This window comes from Rhinopithecus bieti, unplaced genomic scaffold (assembly GCF_001698545.2).
Source record: "Rhinopithecus bieti isolate Rb0 unplaced genomic scaffold, ASM169854v2 scaffold_25291, whole genome shotgun sequence".
NCBI classification, from domain to species: domain Eukaryota; kingdom Metazoa; phylum Chordata; class Mammalia; order Primates; family Cercopithecidae; genus Rhinopithecus; species Rhinopithecus bieti.
This window is the reverse complement of record NW_016811667.1, coordinates 216,010-236,264: the sequence shown is the minus strand read 5'-3', so window position 1 is coordinate 236,264 and position 20,255 is coordinate 216,010. Positions and strand designations below refer to the sequence as shown.

The following is a 20,255-nucleotide window of genomic DNA, read 5'->3' as shown; positions in this document are numbered from 1 at the left end:
AAAAAAAAAAAAAAAAAAAAAAAAAAAAAAAAAAATCTAGAAGATATCTTTCTTCTGAGATGTAACCCATGAGTGTTTGGCCTAACAAATGCAGGATTTTTCCCTCTCAAAAGAGAGAATTCTCTAGTTAATCAGATGTTGAACACAAATTTTCTGAATCAAAACAATTAGCTGGTAACTTAGAGCTGATTTTTCTCATGGTTGTTAGGCTGTTTGAAAACCTGTGAATGATCTGGATAACTTATTTAAATAATTATCTTTAAAGCAATTACTCTGCTATGAAGCACTGATAGTGTAGATATTTATCTTAATGTGAGATGAAAGTGTTGTTATAACTTCAAAAAGCTTAAGGAATCTTGGCTCTAATCCTCCATAGCAACAGTCAGTTTTGCTCTCAAACTGGAAAAACAGTTTTGCTAGGGAAGCAGGATATCAGAGTGGAAAAGTCACCAAGGATATGTAGATTCTGTTTCTCTTTCTTATAACAGGAAGCAACTCCACCTCAGAAACTTTAAGGTGCTGGCCAGGATCAGATAGCTAGTTAGTAGCAGCTTTCATCTTTTCAGTAAAAGCCAATTTGTCTGCTGCTTAATTTTTATTCTAAGTGTCATCTTTAGGTCTCTTAGGAACTAGTGTCATTAATTACAATGTTGTGGAGGAAATATCAAAAAGCAGCTAAGGGAGTAGCTATCTATAAGATCTCCATTAAAGTCTGAGAACGTTATACAATTGAATATGAAACTGCACCATCCAGTGGCAGAATTATTGAACATTGGACAGACCCAACTTAAAGTTTGGAAATTAAATCCTCTCAAGGCTAGGTCCAGTGAATTACCCTCTAAGCACAATAACCTAATGTATAGTACATCAGGAAATTGTTTTCTTGTATTTTTTTCAAAACACCATATTTTGATCTACTATTGTTAAGGTATGTTTTATAATTTTTTTAAAAAGATTTTTATCTTCTACATCTTTTCCTAGGTCCTGGAATCTCAAAATATGTTCAGAAAGTAAATGAAATAGGCATTTACCTGACTGATTGCATGGAAAGAGCTAGGGAAGTGATTCCAAGGTCCCAGCACCAAGAGACACCCGTTTACCTGGGAGCCACGGCAGGCATGCGGTTGCTCAGGTATAGCAGCATGTAGGGACCAAAGAGTATCTGGGAGTTAGACTTGGCAGTGAAAGAGCCTCTGAAGTTATGGGAGAGAGCCACACTCCCTAATACCCCAAGTTCTACACACCCAAATCCATACCGAAGAAAGGAAATTTCAGTAAGTGAATAAAATGTCCAAACTCTTAGCATATACAGGGATAGGATTTTATGTATGTTAAAAAAAAAAAAAAAAAAAAGCCCCCTTGTGCATCTCCCTATGGGGAATTCAAGAGGGGGATGGGGCACAGGGATAGAAAGACGAGGCCCGTATACTCTGGGGTTTGGGGCTACAGACTTAGCTACTCAACAGCTGGGAGGAAGAGGATAAGAGGAGACTCATAGATATCCCATGTCATAAATATTCACAACTAGCACATCTTTATATCACTTGATACCTGTGTGAATTATTTGTTCACTTGTTCATTCATTCAGCATGTAAAGCCTGCTCTATCCAGAATATGAAAACTCAACCCTCAAGGAAATCAGTTTCAATGCAGGGTGATCAATGTTTTAATAGAGGAGTGCTCAGAGCTGCTATGGGAGCACATTTGGCCCTGCCCAGGGTGAGAGGAGGTCAGGAAAACTTAAGAGGAAGGGATGCCTGAACTGAATCATGAAAAATGAGTTGGAGGATCCGGGAATGGCTTTATCAGCAGAGCAGACAGCATGCATTCAGTAACTGATGTTTATTCAGCACCTATTATATGTCAGGCACTGTTCTAAGTACTTAGGATACAACAGTGAACAGGACAAGGTCTCTGACGTCATGGAGCTTGTGTTCTACCAGATGTGCAAAGGTAGGGAAGTGTGAGACACATATTCAGAGGACTGTAAGTAGTTCTGCCTAGATAGAAGATGGGTGAGTAGTGTAAAATAATAATGATAATAATAGTAGCAGCTCATATTTATTGAGCCCTTCCTATGTTCTTAGCACTGCGCTAAGCACTTAATTGAACCGTCATAACAACTCTATGAAATTAATTATTATTAACAAGATATGGAAGCTGTGGCTTACAAATGTGAAGTAACTCACCCAAGGTCACACACCTGGGAAGTGGTGGAGCCAGGATTCTGAGTGGGATTCTGAAAAGGAAGAGTCCAGGTCACAAAGTGCCCTATGGGCCATGCTAGGAAGTTTGGCGTTTATCTTAGAGAGAGTAGGAAGCCATTAAAAGACACTACACAACTCGTGACACTGGTAGAGAAGATGGATTGGAGGGGAGAAAAGCTGGGGATAAAAGGAAGGCAGTTAGCAGGTGTGGAAGCCATTTAAATGAGAGATGACAGGGGTCTAATGCCAGCTGGAAGGTAGCATCCTGTCGCTCAGAGACTCCCAGTGTTGCGTAGCCTAGATCTTGGAAGCAATTGCATCCCATCTTCATTAAGACAACCCTGGAAGATTCCTTCTTCAGGTCTCAAAGTCTCAAACAGACCCAAGAACTGAGTTATAATATGGGGAAGATTTTTCCCAGGCTGGCAGCAGAGGAGTTTGGATGTATATTCCAGGTCATTTGCCACCTGGTTTCTACTAGAACCCTAATTAAAACCCTGGAGCAGAGTCTGGCCATGTAACCAGCTAGGAGCCACACACAATAGCTAATATAGCACACATCAGCTTCAGGTATGGTCATCAAACCATACCCAGCTATCACCACTACAGTAATTTTAAGAGCCTTTGATAACTTTTTGAGCCAGGGAACTTCAGAACAAAACGGTATTTTAAGGAAAACCAACCTATGAAAGGATTGGAAGGATGTGGATTTGGAGAGCGATGAACAAAAGATTAATTCTGCCTCATCCAAAAGAAGGGTTCCTTGGACAGACATATGCGAAGATCCCCATCTCTCTATTTATTCCAGTGTATTATGATTCACTTCTTAGTAGCAGTGTGTGGATGCTATAGCTGAAATGGGTAATGTAATTATTAAAGCAAAAATGATAACCTCAGCTCTTCCTTTGTACAGGATGGAAAGTGAAGAATTGGCAGACAGGGTTCTGGATGTGGTGGAGAGGAGCCTCAGCAACTACCCCTTTGACTTCCAGGGTGCCAGGATCATTACTGGCCAAGAGGAAGGTGCCTATGGCTGGATTACTATCAACTATCTGCTGGGCAAATTCAGTCAGGTGAATATCTCACAGCATCCATGGAGGTGGTTCTCTGGAGGCCAATGCCATTGCTATCTCAGGCAGTACTTGAGTTGCTAGCCAGAATGAATGAATGAATGCTGGATGGATGGATGCATGGATAGATGGATGAATGAATTTACTGTCACATTTGTAAGGGTCACTAGAGGTGTAATTCTCTTACAAGACCTTCTATTGGGAGAATAAGGAAGACATGTCTTTGCCTTAGGGAGGCATAAAGGAAATTAAAAATGTATCATTAAAAATTAGAATAGCTAACATTTGCCTTCTGCTATGTGTCTCATGCTGTGCTCAGCACTTTTCATGTTTTCTCTGATTTCATCCTTAGAACAACAGTATGAGGTACTACATCATCCCCATTTTAGAGCCCCATATCGGTATCTAGAGAGGGTAATTATTCTGCCCATGGCTATACAACTAACAAGTGACTGAGCGAGAATTTGAACTTGAATGTGTCTGGCCTCAGACCTCTTGTTTGTAAACACTAGTTACACTGCTTCTATGTCTGGCAGTCTAAGCTATGTCTTTGAAGCCCCTCTTTTCTTGCTGATAATCTGTTGTTAGATCAGGAGCCTCTAGTGAGCTTTGCCTCATCTTTATGCCCCTGTTTCTTTGCTTTAGGAAATCCCTGACTCCAATAGGTAGTATGAAAAGCCGAGTGTCCAGAGACTTCTAGCACTGGTAACTGTACTGTCTTTCAGAAAACAAGGTGGTTCAGCATAGTCCCGTATGAAACCAATAATCAGGAAACCTTTGGAGCTTTGGACCTTGGGGGAGCCTCTACACAAATCACTTTTGTACCCCAAAACCAGACTACTGAATCCCCAGATAATGCTCTGCAATTTCGCCTCTATGGCAAGGACTACAATGTCTACACACATAGCTTCTTGTGCTATGGGAAGGATCAGGCACTCTGGCAGAAACTGGCCAAGGACATTCAGGCAAGTATAACTCAATCCAGACCTGCCCTCCTCACATCTGTGCCTCCAGCCCCCACATCCTGTTGTTTTCTCTTTCAAATTCAGTAGTTTGTCTGAATTTGGTTATTGTACTTTCCAAACCTTTTTAGGCAGGATATTGAACTACATCTGGTCGACCCCTATAAATTGTTTCAACCAGACATCACCTCCCATGTTTGTTTACTGCGTTATCTCCACGGACACAACTGAGATCTTCTCTCAGGAAATAATTTCTCACCCTCATGGGGTTGATAATGAAAATTATGTGGTAGAATATTGTTTGTTGGAGGGGGAATTGCAATTTATAAGCTCCTTTAGACCACTTTTTAAAGCTCTTTATCTTACAAACTACGATAAAACAGAGTTGTTAGAAATGACCTGGAGAGGAGAAGGAAAAAAAAACACTTCAGGAAAAGCACAAAATGTGTCAATTGACACTTCAAATCTTGTCATCTTGTCCCCAGATGCTTTCTGCATTTTGAAGACAAGAAAAGTTAAACACACTTTGGGAGGCCGAGGCGGGTGGATCACTTGAGGTCAGGAGTTGGAGACCAGCCTGGCCAACATGGTGAAACCCCATCTCTACTAAAAATAAAAAAATAAAAAATAAAAAAAATTAGCCGGGCATGGTGGCACATGCCTGTAATCCCAGCTATTTGGGAGGCTGAGGCAGGAGAATCACTTGAACTGGGAGGCGGAGGTTGCAGTGAGCCAAGATCGTGCCACTGCACTGCAGCCTGGGCCACAGAGTGAGACTGTGTCAAAAAAAAAAAAGAAAGAAAAGAAAAGAAAAGAAAAGTTAAACATACTCAGCATCATGTGAGTACCAGGCACACCCTGACAAGTAAACACAAAGCCAGGATGTCACATCCAGCTGTTCCCTGTCTCCACTGAAAGGATAACCAGTTCTCTGCTCTCCTCCAAAGCATTCTCTCTTGTTTTCAAAACCACTATCAGTAAGATGGTCCTGGGAGTAGGGGGCGCTGAGAGACATCCACTGAGCCTCAAAGCTCCATTAAGCTTCTTATCCACAGCAGCCTCCTTTCTTCTTTAGTAGGTTGTGGGTTAGAAATTATTTTTATTGGGCTAGACGTGGTGGCTAACGCCTATAATCCCAGCACTTTGGGAGGCCGAGGCAGGTGGATCACTTGAGGTCCGGAGTTTGAGACCAGCCTGACCAACATGGCAACACCCCGTCTCTACTAAAAATAGAAAAAATTAGCTGGGTGTGGTGGCAAACACCTGTAATCCCAGCTACTAAGGAGGCTGAGGCAGGAGAATTGCTTGAACCTGGGAGGCTGAGGTTGCAGTGAGCTGAGATTGTGACACTGCACTCCAGCCTGGGTGACAGAGCAAGACTCCGTCTCAAAAAAATATATATATTTTTTCTTGGATAGGAGAATGCTTGAAGAAAAGAATTTAAAAAATAAAGAATTTTTAAAAACCAATTAAAAAAATTTTCATACTATTGGCTTAAATGATCTAAAAGTATCTGGGAGTTTCTGATTCTCTCCTTGGAGGGAGGGTTGGTCCATAATGACATCCTTGTCATTATGTAGGCTCCTGGAGAACTACCTCCAGGCCCAAAGTTTTGACAACCTTGAGAGTTTCCTTGTGAATCTGCTCCTGACCTAGATGATGAGGACTAAGCACTCAGGGACATTTCAAACTAATGGCATTTCTGGGCCCAGTTTTAACTATATCAGCATTCTTTGAATAGTCAAATACATTTATATCTGATACCACTTCTGGCGCCTGTTACACAAATCCATTTTTCACATTTATTCCTAAGGGTGAAAAAGGCAGGGCAGGCCATGTTGATGCCAATACCAAGTGGTGGGATGTTGTACAGTGCCTACATATTGATTAAGTCAGACTGTGCCTTTTGTATCCAAAGCGTTCACACATGATGCTTTCAAGTGATTTTTCCATTCAGGTTGCAAGTAACGAAATTCTCAGGGACCCATGCTTTCATCCCGGATATAAGAAGGTAGTGAACGTAAGTGACCTTTACAAGACCCCCTGCACCAAGAGATTCGAGATGACTCTTCCATTCCAGCAGTTTGAAATCCAGGGTATTGGAAACTATCAACAATGCCATCAAAGCATCCTGGAGCTCTTCAACACCAGTTACTGCCCTTACTCCCAGTGTGCCTTCAATGGGATTTTCTTGCCACCACTCCAGGGGGATTTTGGGGTAAGTTTGTGAAATGAAGAGGTATAGGATGTCTTGTTTACAAGTTATAGAATATGTGCCTACAAAGGATTTAAATAATAGGATGTATTTTTCTCTTACATAATGTCTTGAGGTAGATGATTGGGGTTGGTTCTTCAGCTCAACTATGTCAGAACTTGGGATCAGTTTTTTCCACTATCTTTGTGATCTTTTTGTTCTAAGGTATGTTACTGCTCCAAGCACCATATCACTAGGTCACTGCCTCCTTTTTGGCTCTAGGCAGCACCTTAAGCCCAGGTTCATCTCCATTCTAGTCAACAATAGGAGTACTGCCTTTCCGGAATGGGGGAGGTCCCAAAGAGGTTAGCCCCAGCAGTGTGGGAAAACTGACTAGGGGGTTGTGCCCAGGAGACCTTGTGGGACAGACCTCCTACAGCCACAGAACAGCCACTCTGATTTGGCATCTCCTTTGGCCAAGTGACATAGCAGAGTTCCCAGGGCTGAGGATGCTAAATCTGCCTCTCCCTTGTCTCTACCTGTCCCCAGGGATATTTCTCTCTTCAGGATGTCACGATGCTTACTGTGGGTTAAGACAAGGACAGGTTTCCTGCTAGGGAACCCAGGATGGTGGGGAAGCTGATTGTCCACCTTGATCTCACTTTTTCCGGTGCAGAAATTGTGAGTTTGGGGGAAATTTTTCACAAGCTTGGTGCCAGGCAGAATGGGAGGAGAGGTGACATGCATGTGAAAGTTTGATTCTCTTCCTGTCTGCTTGGAGTTTTTTCACTTCTTTGTGGCCCTGGGAACTGTCTCATCTTCATATTTGATTTCTGGGATATTGCTGGTGATCATCTCAGTGCTGTACATTTGTTTCTGGTTTTCTGTGGTTGGGGAGCATGAAGCCAGCTTGCTTCCATGCCACCATTTTGGAATCAGACATCCAAGCATCATATTTTCCTTCACATGCAAAGCAAAAGCAGGAGAGACGTTTAAGGTTTTCCTTGCACACATCTCTTGCACACACATTTTGCAGAAGTGCCGACTGACATCTTTTCAGATCCTGCTGGCCAGAACTTGGTGAAATATATACTCTAAACCAATCTGTGCCAAAGAGAAATGGATTAATATGGTTAGTTTAGATTAATTATTGTTTATCACCTGAGGAGTCTTTTTTGAGCATATTGCTTTCCTCTACTTGGGTAAAATCAGGACTTCATAAGCGAGGAAAAAGGGGATGAACTATGGGGTATGTACCTGTTACAGTCTGCCATAGGTGGCTTCTCAAATGTCAGAAGGAGGAGGAGCAGCAGTTAGATGACATGGCTGAGGGTTTTCCTCTATAAAGACATTTACGAAGTAGAAACTCAGGAAATCCCAAAGAAACATTGAAGATAACATCATTGTCATTATGTTTTGAAGAGTTAGGGGATTATTTGAATCCTAGCTCCAAATTCCTTATTTTCTTAATAACTCCAGAACAAGATAAAATATTTGAGCAGGCCGGGCCCGGTGGCTCAAGCCTGTAATCCCAGCACTTTGGGAGGCTGAGGCGGGCAGATCACGAGGTCAGGAGATCGAGATCATCCTGGCTAACACGGTGAAACCCCGTCTCTACTAAGAAATACAAAAAACTAGCCAGGTGAGGTGGCGGGCGCCTGTAGTCCCAGCTACTCGGGAGGCTGAGGCAGGAGAATGGTGTGAACCTGGGAGGCGGAGCTTTCAGTGAGCCGAGATCCAGCCACTGCACTCCAGTCTGGGCGACAGAGCGAGACTCTGCCTCAAAAAAAAAAAAAAGAACAACAAAACAAAACAAAACAAAAAAATATTTGAGCAGAGGCAGAAGAGATGCCTCTTAATCGACTCAGTCTTCAAATTTCATATTTTGGTCCCAGAAGCTAAGCATTATTATAATCATAGTTTAGTAGCATATTGAAAAACTAGCTACCATCTGTCAAATGCCAATTATTGACTAAGAACTCTGTATATTATCTCATTTATTCATTCAAGATATTCAGAGAAACAAGGCTTTTGCCTGCTTTCATGCTTTCTAAACCCTTTTAAGAAAACAGATCAGCATGTGAGAACGGAGGTTCAGCTCCTCCCCTCCAGGACCCCAGCAAGAGAGTTTCTCCCAAGGTCACCTAGTCTGGCCCAAGACAAAACTCTATGAAGAGAACATAGGCGCTGTCCTAATCAGATCTGATTCTGCTTCTGGCTTCTTATGAACTGTATGAGTTCTTCATTTTCTTGGTCTCTGAGAAAACAATAGGTAATGCCATAGATCCAGGCTTACCTTAACCATGGTCCAAACCACAGCCTCCCCTCCCCTCAAGGTTCCTGAGGGAAATACATGACAAGACAATGACTGGCAGAGTAATATTTTGTTATTAGTTGGCTGCAAACCCAAATTCAGAAGAAACTGAACCTCACTTGAATACCCTGTGGCTGAGCTGGCACTGGCTGCTCACCTAGGACTGTTTTTGGGCCAGGGCCCTTGCCTTAGTTTGAACTCCTTGAAGAGGAAGGAGGCTGTCACCTTGGCCAAGGGCCTTTTTCATTCCAGTCACTGCAAGGATGTAAATCTAAAGTCAGTGAACATACCCTTGTGTCTTGAGTTTGTAACTTCTCAGAAAGTTTCACTTCCTGGGAAACATGGCCCAATTCCTGCCTTCAAGCTTGAGCAAACCTTTCCTCCTCAGGGGACTGGAATTTCTTGCCTTTGAATGTGATTCATCCAACCAAAGCAGGGAGAGGTAGGGGCTGGAAAAGGGTGGAGGAATCTTGAACTCCCCCTGGAGGCTTTTCTGTTTGATCCCTTAGTTCCTCATTGAGATTGTTCTCCCAGCCTTCTGAACCTCAGTTTGGCAGTTCCTGAGACTATCTCATTGCCTACCTCTATGTAGGATCTTTCTCCTCTGGATACAGTCCTCAGGATCAGGACTGTCCTGTCCCTATTTCTGCATTGGCAGTTTCCTTCTGCTTCAGATTTTTGGTGTTTTTTGTTTTGTTTTGTTTTATGCCCTCTGTATTATATCCCTAAAACTTAAAGTCTTTTTGTCTGTTTCCTCATCTGTAAAATGGGGATAGAAATATCTACCTCGTTGATAGTTGTGAGCCAGACAAACAGTGATGGTCTGGGAAATGTCTAACAACCAACTCTCGGGGAATGGGGAGCTGATTTGTAGCACTTACCAGTTTCCATGGTGTAAATAGTTCTACCACAGCCTATTTCAAGCTATCAACATATCAACTGACTCACAAAAATCTGGAAATTTTAAGAATCAGCTCTTGTGGGTGCATAAGAAAGAGTCAGCTCCAGCACACCACTGTAAATAGCAAAAAGCTGGCATACCCCAGCACCACCTTTAAAAAGGTTAGGTCTTTATCCTGGCAGTCTTCATTCTATGCTGTCCTTCCTGCAGGGAGTTCTTATTATTGAGTCCTGCCTCTTGAAGAGTAACTATGTGCAACACAGATATCCAGTTTCATTCCCATTATTTCCAGAACTAGTTAGCCTGGGTGTTCTCAAGCCACAGAGAATTTGTTGGGGAGAGAATTTTTGCCACAGTTGCATTGAGCACTGATGATCTGATTCTTAGTCGGTAAATATAGTATTAAAAATTGTCAATGCTTTAGTCAGTCTGGCTACCCTGTAGCCTTGGTTGCTAAACAGAATCCAATGTTGTGGACAAATTAGAAACACTAACAAGAAAGAGGGAACGCCTGTAGGGAATTACTTATGAGGTAATTTAGAAATTATGTTTAAAGACCACATTGTGCTGTTTATATAAATAAGAAATAGAATAAACAAGTTCAATAGGAAACTGGAATTAAAGAACATTAAAAGCATATTTGTTTACATATGCATACATAAATGTGTGTGTATATTTATATTTATGTTGGTGCAAAAGTAATTGTGGTTTCAGACCGTGAATTTTAAATCATTATAACTAGGTGGAAACACATCTTTATTAATCATAATGGGAACCATTATAATCAACACATTTTTGCCAATGAGAAATAAGTTTATTTATTCCTGTTGCATAAAAATCTGTGCTTCGGTATTTGATGAACTCTTGGAAAGCATTTTCTGCACATCCTGCTGGTTGCTGAAGTGTTTTCCTTGCAAAAAGTTGTCGAGATGCTTGAAGAAGTGGTAGTTGGTTGGACAGCGGTCAGGTAAATGTGGCGGATGAGGCAAAACTTCATAGCTCAATCCGTTCAACTTTTTAGGCATTGGTTGTGCAACGTGTGGTAGGGCATTGTCGTGTGGTAGGGCATTGTCGTGTGGTAGGGCATTGTCGTGTGGTAGGGCATTGTCGTGGAGAAGAATTGCACTCTTTTTGTTGACCACTGCTGGCTGCAGGTGTGTTGCAGTTTTCATGGCATGTCATTGATTTGCTGAGCATACTTCTCAGATGTAATGGTTTTGCCAGAATTCAGAAAGCTGTAGTGGATCCCACCGGCAGCAGACCACCAAACAGTGACCATGACCCTTTTTTTGGTACAAGTTTGGCTTTGGGATGTACTTTGGAGCATCTTCTCGGTCCAGCCACTGAGCTGGTCGTCACCAGTTGTCGTATAAAATACACTTTTCATTGTATGTCACAATCTGATTGAGAAATGGTTTGTTGTTGCCCAGAATAAGAGAAGATGACACTTCAAAATGACGATTTGAAAAAAATTTTTGGTCAGCTCATGAGGCACCCATTCATCAAGCTTTTTCACCTTTCCAATTTGCTTCAAATGCTGAACAACTGTAGAATGGTCAACGTTGAGTTCTTCAGAAACTTCTCATGTAGTTGTAAGAGGATCAGCTTTGATGATTGCTCCCAGTTGGTCATTATCAACTTCCGATGGCCGACCTCTATGCGCCTCATCTTCAAGGCTCTTGTCTTCTTTGCAAAACTTCTTGAACCACCACTGCACTGTACATTTGTTAGCAGTTCCTGGGCCAAATGCATTGTTGATGTTGTGAATTGTCTCTGCTACTTTACAACTCATTTTGAACTCGAATAAGAAAATCACTCAGATTTGCTTTTTGCCTAACATTATTTCCATAATCTAAAATAAACATAAAATGAAAGGAAATAATAACTAATTAGCAAAAAGGCATAAAGCAAGAGATGCCCATTAAAATGATGTATAACATAACCACATTTATTTAAGAATGTACTCTAGCATCAAAGGGCAAATTCCAACAATGCAAAAACCATGATTCCTTTTGCACGAACCTAATTACATACCCCTGGGTTATAGATACCAATCAAGTAAGGATTATCAAGTAAGGGTGACTTCTAGTATGGACATTAAGGAGCTCACCACAGATTTTGACTTCAGTGGTGGAGCAATTTATTGACATCTAAAGGCAAACTCAGGAATTCCTAGAGCTGAGTCAGTATTTCCCTCAAGAGTTGGCTTTGGGTCCATTCTGGCAAAAGAACACCTATGGGATTGAATCCCTAAAACCTCACCCTAAAAACAGGATCAGGATGATTCCTAAAGACTTTTAAAAAAAGTCATCTACCTTGGTCACAGGAACTTGGTGACGTGATCTTGAACCATCTGATTTTGAGCAATGTATCTTCCTGGGGTATTAAAAGAAGATAGTTTTTGTTCCTCAGTATAATTCTCGGGATTAAAAATGGAAGCATTCTAAACTGTTCTTTTTTTAATTTTACTTTTTATTTTAAGTTCTGGGGTACATGTGCAGAACATGCAGGTTTGTTACATAGGTATACATGTGTCATGGTGGTTTGCTGCACCCATCAACCTGTCATCTAGGTTTTACACTCCACATGCATTAGGAATTTGTTCTAATGCTCTCCTTCCCCTAGTCCCCAACCCCCTCACAGGCCTCAGTGTGTGATGTTCCCCTCCTTGTGTCCATGTGTTCTCATTGTTCAACTCCCACTTATGAGTGCACTGCAGTATTTTGGTGTTTTCTGTTCGTTGTGTGTAGGTTTGCTTGAGAATGTACTGCTTCCAGGCGCTTGCACTTCCATGACCCTGACCAAATGACGATGATAGAGTCTTATTCTTTTTTGATTTGGCCCCGTGCAGCTAGGCTATTAGATGATTATATGGCTCGCCAGCATCCCTCTTTCCGTGATCCACGTCTGATTCCACTTGATCGGCATTGTGATTGGTTCTATGTCTGTTGCTATTGTAAAGATAGGTGCTGCGAATAACGACTTACTTATGGCATATATCTCATAGTACGAATGGTTCTATAATCCCTGTTGATGTCGGCAGTAGCCCGAGATCACGAGGGAGGGCCTGCGGTTCAAATGGGTAGTTCTGGGTCTCTAAAAATCCTTGAGAAATTGCCACATTGTCTTCCACAATGGTTGAACTAATTTACACTCCCACCAACAGTGTAAAAGCTTTCCTATTTCTCCACAGCCTCGTCAGCATCTGTTTCCTGACTTTTTAATAATTGCCATTCTAACTGGTGTGAGATGGTATCTCACTGTGGTTTTCATTTGCATTTCTCTAATGACCAGTGATGATGAGCTTTTTTTCATATGTTTGTTAGCTGCATAAATGTTTTCTTTTGAGAAATGTCTGTTCATATCCTTTGCCCACCTTTTGATGGGGTTGTTTTTTTTTTCTTATAAATTTGTTTAAGTTCCTTATAGATTCTGGATATTAGACCTTTGTCAGATGGATAGCTTGCAAAATTTTTCTCCCATTCTGTAGATTGCCTGTTCACTCTGATGATCTAGACCATTCTTAAAAGAAGATATACAAATGGCCAACAAACATGAAAAAATGCTCAATCTCACTAATTGTCAGGGAAATGCAAATTAAAACCACAGTGAGACACTACCTTACTCTGCTGCAAGAATGGCTATAATTTAAAAATTAAAATATAATAGATGTTGGCATGGATGTGGTGTAAAGGGAACACTTTTACACTGCTGGTGGGAATGTAAACCAGTACAACCACTATGGAAAACAGTATAGAGACTCCTTAAGAAACCAAAAGTAGAACTACCATTTGATCCAGCAATCCCACTACTGGATATCTACCCAAAGGAAAAGAAGTCATTGTATGAAAAAGACACTTGCACACACATGTTCACAGCAACACGATTTGCAATTGCAAAAATATGGAACCAGTCCAAATGCCCATCAATCAACGAGTGGACAAAGAAAATGTGCTGTATATATATATACATACACACATATATGTATACATATGTATACACACATATATATACACACACACTATGGAATACTACTCAGCCATAAAAAGGAATGAAATCATGGCATTTGCAGCAAGGAAACATGATGTATTAAGTAAAACAAAGTGGTATTATAAAAAATTATGTCTAGTATCATCATATTTAGGTTATATATGTACATATACACATATATAATTATATAAATATATATTCACTATTTTCTATTACATATCAATTTGCTGTAGATATTAAACAGTAAATCATTAAAAAGTGTACATCTCTACAGGATGGTTAGATTAAGGACAGACTTCCATTTTTTTTTTTTTTGAGACAGAGTCTCACTGTGTCACCCAGGCTGGAGTGCAGTGGCGTGATCTCGGCTCACTGCAAGCTCCGCCTCCCGGGTTCACATCATTCTCCTCTTCAGCCTCCCAAGTAGCTGGGACTACAGGCGCCCACCACCACGCCTGGCTAATTTTTTTGTATTTTTAGTAGAGACAGGGTTTCACCGTGTTAACCAGGATGGTCTTGATCTCCTGACCTCATGATCCGCCCATCTCGGACTCCCAAAGTGCTGGGATTACAGGCGTGAGCCACCGCGTCCGGCCGAGACTTCCATTTTTAACTTGCATTTAAATTCTGTATAATAAACGTGTTTCTTTTGAATAAGCCAGCATTTTAAAGATATTTCTATTTTGAAGGAAAATAAATGAATAGGGAAACTTCAAATGTTGAGAAATAAATAAGAGCAAGATTCTGAGATGCCAGAGGGAGGCTTCTGAAGGTCATGGGAAATTTTTCAAGAGCCTATGGCATGTAGTGCCTTCTGGGGTTGGAGGTGGCATGGACCAGGAGGCCCTGCTGACTTGATCGCTGTGTATCCTACTGAAGGCTCAATATGTTGCTAAATCTACCTCATAGAAATTTTTTGTTTGTTCATCTGTTTTTAATAATTTGTACTTATTTTATAAAGCAAATGTCACCACTTAGCAAAAGCAAGAGAATTTCTAGATGCTTAACTCATTGAGACTTTTGCTAATAGAATAAGCTCTAGGACTAATTTCAGAAAGTCTTTTGAAATGTAACAATTTAAGGAAATATTTATTATTGCTCTATTACATGCTCATTATAAAAAAAATCAAACTGTACAAAAAGATTATTAAAGTAAAAACTAAAAGGTCTCCTCTACCTCTCGCTCCACCATCAGTTCACTAGAGGAAAAATGAGAAATAGTTGTAGTAAACAGGAAGAACTTTTCCAGGTATTAGCTATGTGAATCCAAACATACACAGTCTGTCAGTTAACAGAGATTGTTGTGCCTTAGGAACTAGAGAGAGAACAGTTTTCTGCCGCTTATTTATAGAGCACTCACATATGCCAAGTGCCATGTTAGTGGGGGCAGATTCAACCAAGAACGAGGGAGATTCCGTACCTGCCATCACAGAGCTGGCATTCTCGAAGGCAGGCAGACATGAGACCAGAAACACAAGCAAAGGCAAATCAGACTGCTGCTGATCAAAATCAGACTGCTGCAAATCAAAAGGAACTGCTGGGAAGAAAGAGACAGTCCTGTGAAAGGACATAACAGAGGGTCCTAGAAACCCCTCTGAGGAGGGGATGTGGAAGTCCATGGAATTCCAGCAGAGGGAATAGCAAGTGTACAGGCTTTAGGGGAGGAAAGGCTTGGCAGGGATTGAAAGCCAGGGTGGCTGGGTATGGTGGGCATGGGGGCAGGGCCAGAACATGCCTGGTTTTCAGAGACCTTGTAGGATTTGATTTTTTTCTAAGTATAATTAGGAGCCACCAAAGGTTTTAAGCAGGGGAGTGATATGATCAGATTTGTTTTTAAAAGATTCCTGTGACTGCTGTTTGCAGGATGGGTTGGACTAGAACCAGAAAGCTAATATGGAGACTAATTAAGAGGCCATTGCAGTGTCCACACGAGATGATAGTGGCTTGGGTTAAGAGAGCTGAAATAGGACCATACCAAGATCTTTTTCTGCACCTGGCATACAATGATAATTAAAGTGCTGGAATTCCTGAGTTCAGGGCATATGGAGGCTCTCCAGTTTCTGGGGAGCTCGACTTCCTAGAGGAATGAGCATACCAGTTCAGAGGCTAAATGTATAGAGGTATTTATACCACTGCTCATAGGAGAAATTGCTGGTAATCAGGAGAATTACCAGTAGGGAGTTGTTGAATGAATTAAGATACATCTACACCGTAGACTCTTACGTGGCCATTAGAGTGGCCCCAGCTGACTTGGAAGGATTTCTATAAAGGATTGTTAAGAAAAGCAAGATGAAGAATCTGTTTAAAATTTTATTTCTAAAACAAACCTTTTATATGTATGTGTTTGTATATGATTATAGGAGCATGGGAAAAATGGAAGGTTTCATATTAAGTTGTTAGTATGAACTCCTGTTGGGACTGAAAGTGGAAGAAAAAAAATTAAGCCAAAAAAAAAAAAAAAAGAAAATTTATTAAAAAGGACTAATATGCTCACGCTTATTTTATTAGATATATATGTCTAAGAATATTGAAAAATGCAACTTATTTCAGCTGGAACTGAGGCATATGGCCTGTTTGCAGCAGGAAATTTCTTTCCTGGTGGAGGATATTTTTCATCATCTCTGAGTCACAGTGAGCCCCCAATGGGATCTCTGCTACCTCCTGTTTCTTTGCCTACCAAAACTCTGTTTCTTTGCCTATGCGAATTACACTTTGGGAATCACATTTTCTTTCTACATTCACTTCTAGTTAAGTAATTTTACAGAAGGCAAATTATAATCCCCAATCTAACCGTGTTTGCCACAGGGAAAACTTTATGCTCCCCTCAAATAATCCCAGTAAACTATGACTCAGCATAGTGCCTAGCAAACAGAGCTCAGTGTGTTTGCTGAATGAACAAATGATGTGCTCCTTTAATATCCAGCATCATTTCCCCTAAAAACCGGCACCCTTTCGGGTAGGAAAGAAGAAAAGCACTAGAGTTGGGGTTTGAATTGCCTTATCCAGCAAGCTCTGCTCAATCATTTTCTCCCCTTTAAATTCATGCTCTATTAAAAGAGTAAAAAAGGCAGTTATAGGGTGGTATGAAGTATAATAAAAGTTACATATGTATCATAGAATGAGAAAAATGCTAGAAGCCTATATACTATATTTAATAGCATTTGTCACTAAGTAGTAGAATTTAGAGGTCATTTTAATAGAATTTTTTTTTGTTTTACTGATTTTAACTTTTAACTTTTTTATAGTTTTCATGTTTGATGATGATAATGATTTTAAAAAATTCAATTGTGTCTAAAATAGTACCTAGCCCATAGTAGACCTGTAATAAATATTTGTTGAATAAAGATGGATTTTAAAGGAAAGCAGTACATATTCATTATAGAAACATAGGCAAAACATAAGCACCAAGGGAAAAATAACCCAATTTTGCTACTCGCTACTCAGAGATAACTCAATAGTGTTGTATAGAATTTTCTAGTTTTATATATTTATTAAACATCCATATGTAGTACATAGTATTTTAAAATGGGATTTTTGCAACTCCTCTCTCTTTTCTTATTCTCTTTCCCCATTTTTCTTTCTCCCTGACTCTCCTATTACAATTATGGAGAAAAGTAACTGCCAGGTGGCTTAGAAATGTGTGTCAGCAGCAAAGTGGCTCCTCTTCCAGGAAGGAAACAGCTCTTGGGCCTGCAGTATCACTTTGTGTGTTAATTTACTCAGCAGAGCTTTCCAGGCACCTGCACAAGGGATGTGGCCTTTAGGAGAGCAAGTTGGCATCCCTCTGTGTGGAACACAGCCTAAAACTGCAATTTTCTCTTGTAGGCATTTTCAGCTTTTTACTTTGTGATGAATTTTTTAAACTTGACATCAGAGAAATTCTCTCAGGAAAAGGTGACTGAGATGATGAAAAAGTTCTGCTCTCAGCCTTGGGAGGAGGTAAGTGACTAGGCACAGCAACTCTAACAGCATGAGTGCCCTGTGCCCTCGCTGATGCAGAGGATGTGAGTCTGCTCTGAAACTCCTGCTGGTTTGACCAAAATCCAGCAAATGTGTTAGAGAAGACCAGGTGGTGGACTCAGGAATGAATTTATTGGCATTCCTTGATAACTTGACATTCAGTGGCTTAAATAAGATCTTATTTTTTTTCTCACCTAATACAAAGTCTGGCAGTAGGCCGCTGCTGGCATGGGGTCAGCAGCTCTGCTCTGTGTCAGCCATTGCTTCTTCAGCTCTGCTGTTGTGCCTATTTCTCCATGGACACAAGATGGTGGCTGTGGCTTCAGGCATCACAGCCTTGTTCATAAAGTTCAGAAAAGGGGTAGAACCAGATACATCTGTTCATTTTTACAGGAAAGCAAAAGCTATCCCAGACTCAGCAGTCTTCCCCTTATATCTCAATGGCCTGGATTGACTGAGAAAACCAGGTGCAGAATTTTGTGACCAGCTTAAGCTTAGACCTATCATGAGCCACTTCCTTGAGCTGGGCACATTGTGGCCCACTCCTCTCCTCCAATCCCCAAATCAGAGTTCTGTTAGCAAGAAAGCAGGCAATTTGCAGAGTCTGCCACATACACGATTGTGGTAAAATCCTCTCCATTTCCCAAGTCCAAGATATCTCCTACTTATTCATAAATTTGAAGCACAATTTTTTTCTTACCAGAGGCACTGAGCCATTCAACATCCAGTGCCACAAGATGAAAATCAAGGGATGAGAGGTATGGAATCCACTCTGATTATAAAAGACATAGCTCAGAACAGCAGCTGTTTTAAGTTGACAGTTGCAAAATGAATGGTGTTTTCATTCTTAAGAAATACTATCAATTAAAAATAGATGCTTATCCTTGTCTGCACTGACAAGGGGGAAGAGAGGCTGAGCAAGAGCTGGGAAGCTTGCCATTCTCTCCAGGTATTTTGTCTAGAACATGAAAGAAATGTGGTCAGGGCCTTCATCAAGAGTTGCTCAAATGTCTCAGCACTTTACAAAAAAGTTAGCGGTGGTTTTTTGCATCTGGTGGTAATCTGTGGAAGAAGATAAGCATGTTGGAATGGAGGCAATTTGAGACCAGGCCTACATATGGCTGCCGAGGAAGCAGATTTAGGCTGCTCTTTGAAAAAAAATTACTTCTGGTTTAGATTAAAAGTTCTCATCCTGGCTAACACGGTGAAACCCCGTGTCTACTAAAAATACAAAAAAATTAGCTGGGCGTGGTGGTGGGTGCCTGTAGTCCCAGCTACTCAGGAGGCTGAGGCAGGAGAATGGTGTGAACCCGGGAGGCGGAGCTTGCAGTGAGCCAAGATTGCGCCACTGCACTCGAGCCCGGGCGACAGAGCAAGACTCCATCTCAAAAAAAAAAAAAAAAAAATAGTTTTGTAAGGTTTCCTCTCTTATCCACATCTCATTTTTTACTTCATAAGATTATGTTAGGCTGGGAATGCTTATACCTAGACCTGTAGGTCTGCTCAGGTAAGTCATGTGGGGAATTGTTCAGAGGCCCTGCAAGTAAGCTAAGAAGGGCCTGCATTTGGGAGAATTCCTAAAGCATTTGGGGAAGGGGTTGCAGAGTTAGACCCCTGTCCTCACCCAGAGCCTATAGCATTGAGGTGGATGTTATGACCCAGGGTTCACTTTCCCAAGCTGCATCATCCACCCAGATAGAAAACATAGTTTTGTCAAGTACATTGTTAGGAGGTGACTCTTTCCTCTTTCCCTCCTAACTTCATCGTGGGGAAGGACTGCTACTCCAGTATGGCTTGTGTTTGGGAATGTTCCTTCTAAACACCTTTGGTAGAGAGATAATTAGCAATGTTTAAGCATGTACTGTGTGTTGACAGTGGAGGACATTTGCTTTCTGTGCTTTATGCATATCTATCATGCTGCCTTTCCCTGCTTTGGCAAGGGAAATAAAATGCAAACCATACTTGCTGACACTTAGTCAGGTGCCTGAAGTCATTGGGTCTCTGAAGTGGAGAGACTGGGAGAGTGAGTGGAAGGGAGACTCCATGGTTGTCTTCTGGCAGCTTCATTAGACGGCTAGTAGAATCTTTCAGCAGCTGGAACGCAGCCACTTTTCTACTCTGAAAATCTGGGCATCCAAGATCTGGTCAGTCCAAGTGAACAACGTGATCAGATTCTATGTGTACTGATGACCAGTTATATCTCAGTGTACTCTGGATCCTTACATTCAGCCTCGTGAATATTCAGCCTTTCTAGGGAAAGGCATGCCATTCTTGAAGATCCATCAATGCTCCTTTATGTGGAGGCTGGAAAGAGGATATCCATGAAGGGAAGAGAACCTCGTCATGTTCCACTGCCCTGGGAATAGAAAGGAGAGAAGAGAGAGGGGAAGGTGGGAGAGAAAGGAGAGAGGAGAGTAGACTTCCTCTCAATTTGGAGAGCACATAGTAATGAATCCACCCACAAGCATGAGCATGATCAATTCTGGATTGATGAAGAAGGTGGATGCCTTTTTGGCTGCTATATTTTTGGCTACTGTCATAACCTTCAGGAGGCCAGACTGCATAGCCAATGTACAGCTTTCCAGACAGAGGAGGGGAATAGAAGTATTAAAGAATTCAGGGAAATTAGGCCAAAATGGCATCTCCCAGCCCCCCCC

The 20,255-nt window shown here is 41.2% G+C and overlaps 1 protein-coding gene across 7 annotated transcripts in view; it reads left to right on the top strand.

Annotated features, from left to right (window-relative positions):
* The window catches only part of ENTPD1 (ectonucleoside triphosphate diphosphohydrolase 1), a 164,045-nt gene that overhangs the window by 138,699 nt on the left and 5,091 nt on the right, over window positions 1-20,255 (top strand). For all 7 annotated transcript variants that reach the window (XM_017894589.1, XM_017894595.1, XM_017894588.1 and 4 more), the window contains exons 4-8: window positions 982-1,132; window positions 3,121-3,280; window positions 4,003-4,242; window positions 6,197-6,457; window positions 17,464-17,577. In XM_017894589.1, coding sequence (XP_017750078.1) covers window positions 982-1,132; window positions 3,121-3,280; window positions 4,003-4,242; window positions 6,197-6,457; window positions 17,464-17,577 — 926 coding nt within the window. The remainder of the gene's footprint in view (window positions 1-981; window positions 1,133-3,120; window positions 3,281-4,002; window positions 4,243-6,196; window positions 6,458-17,463; window positions 17,578-20,255) is intronic.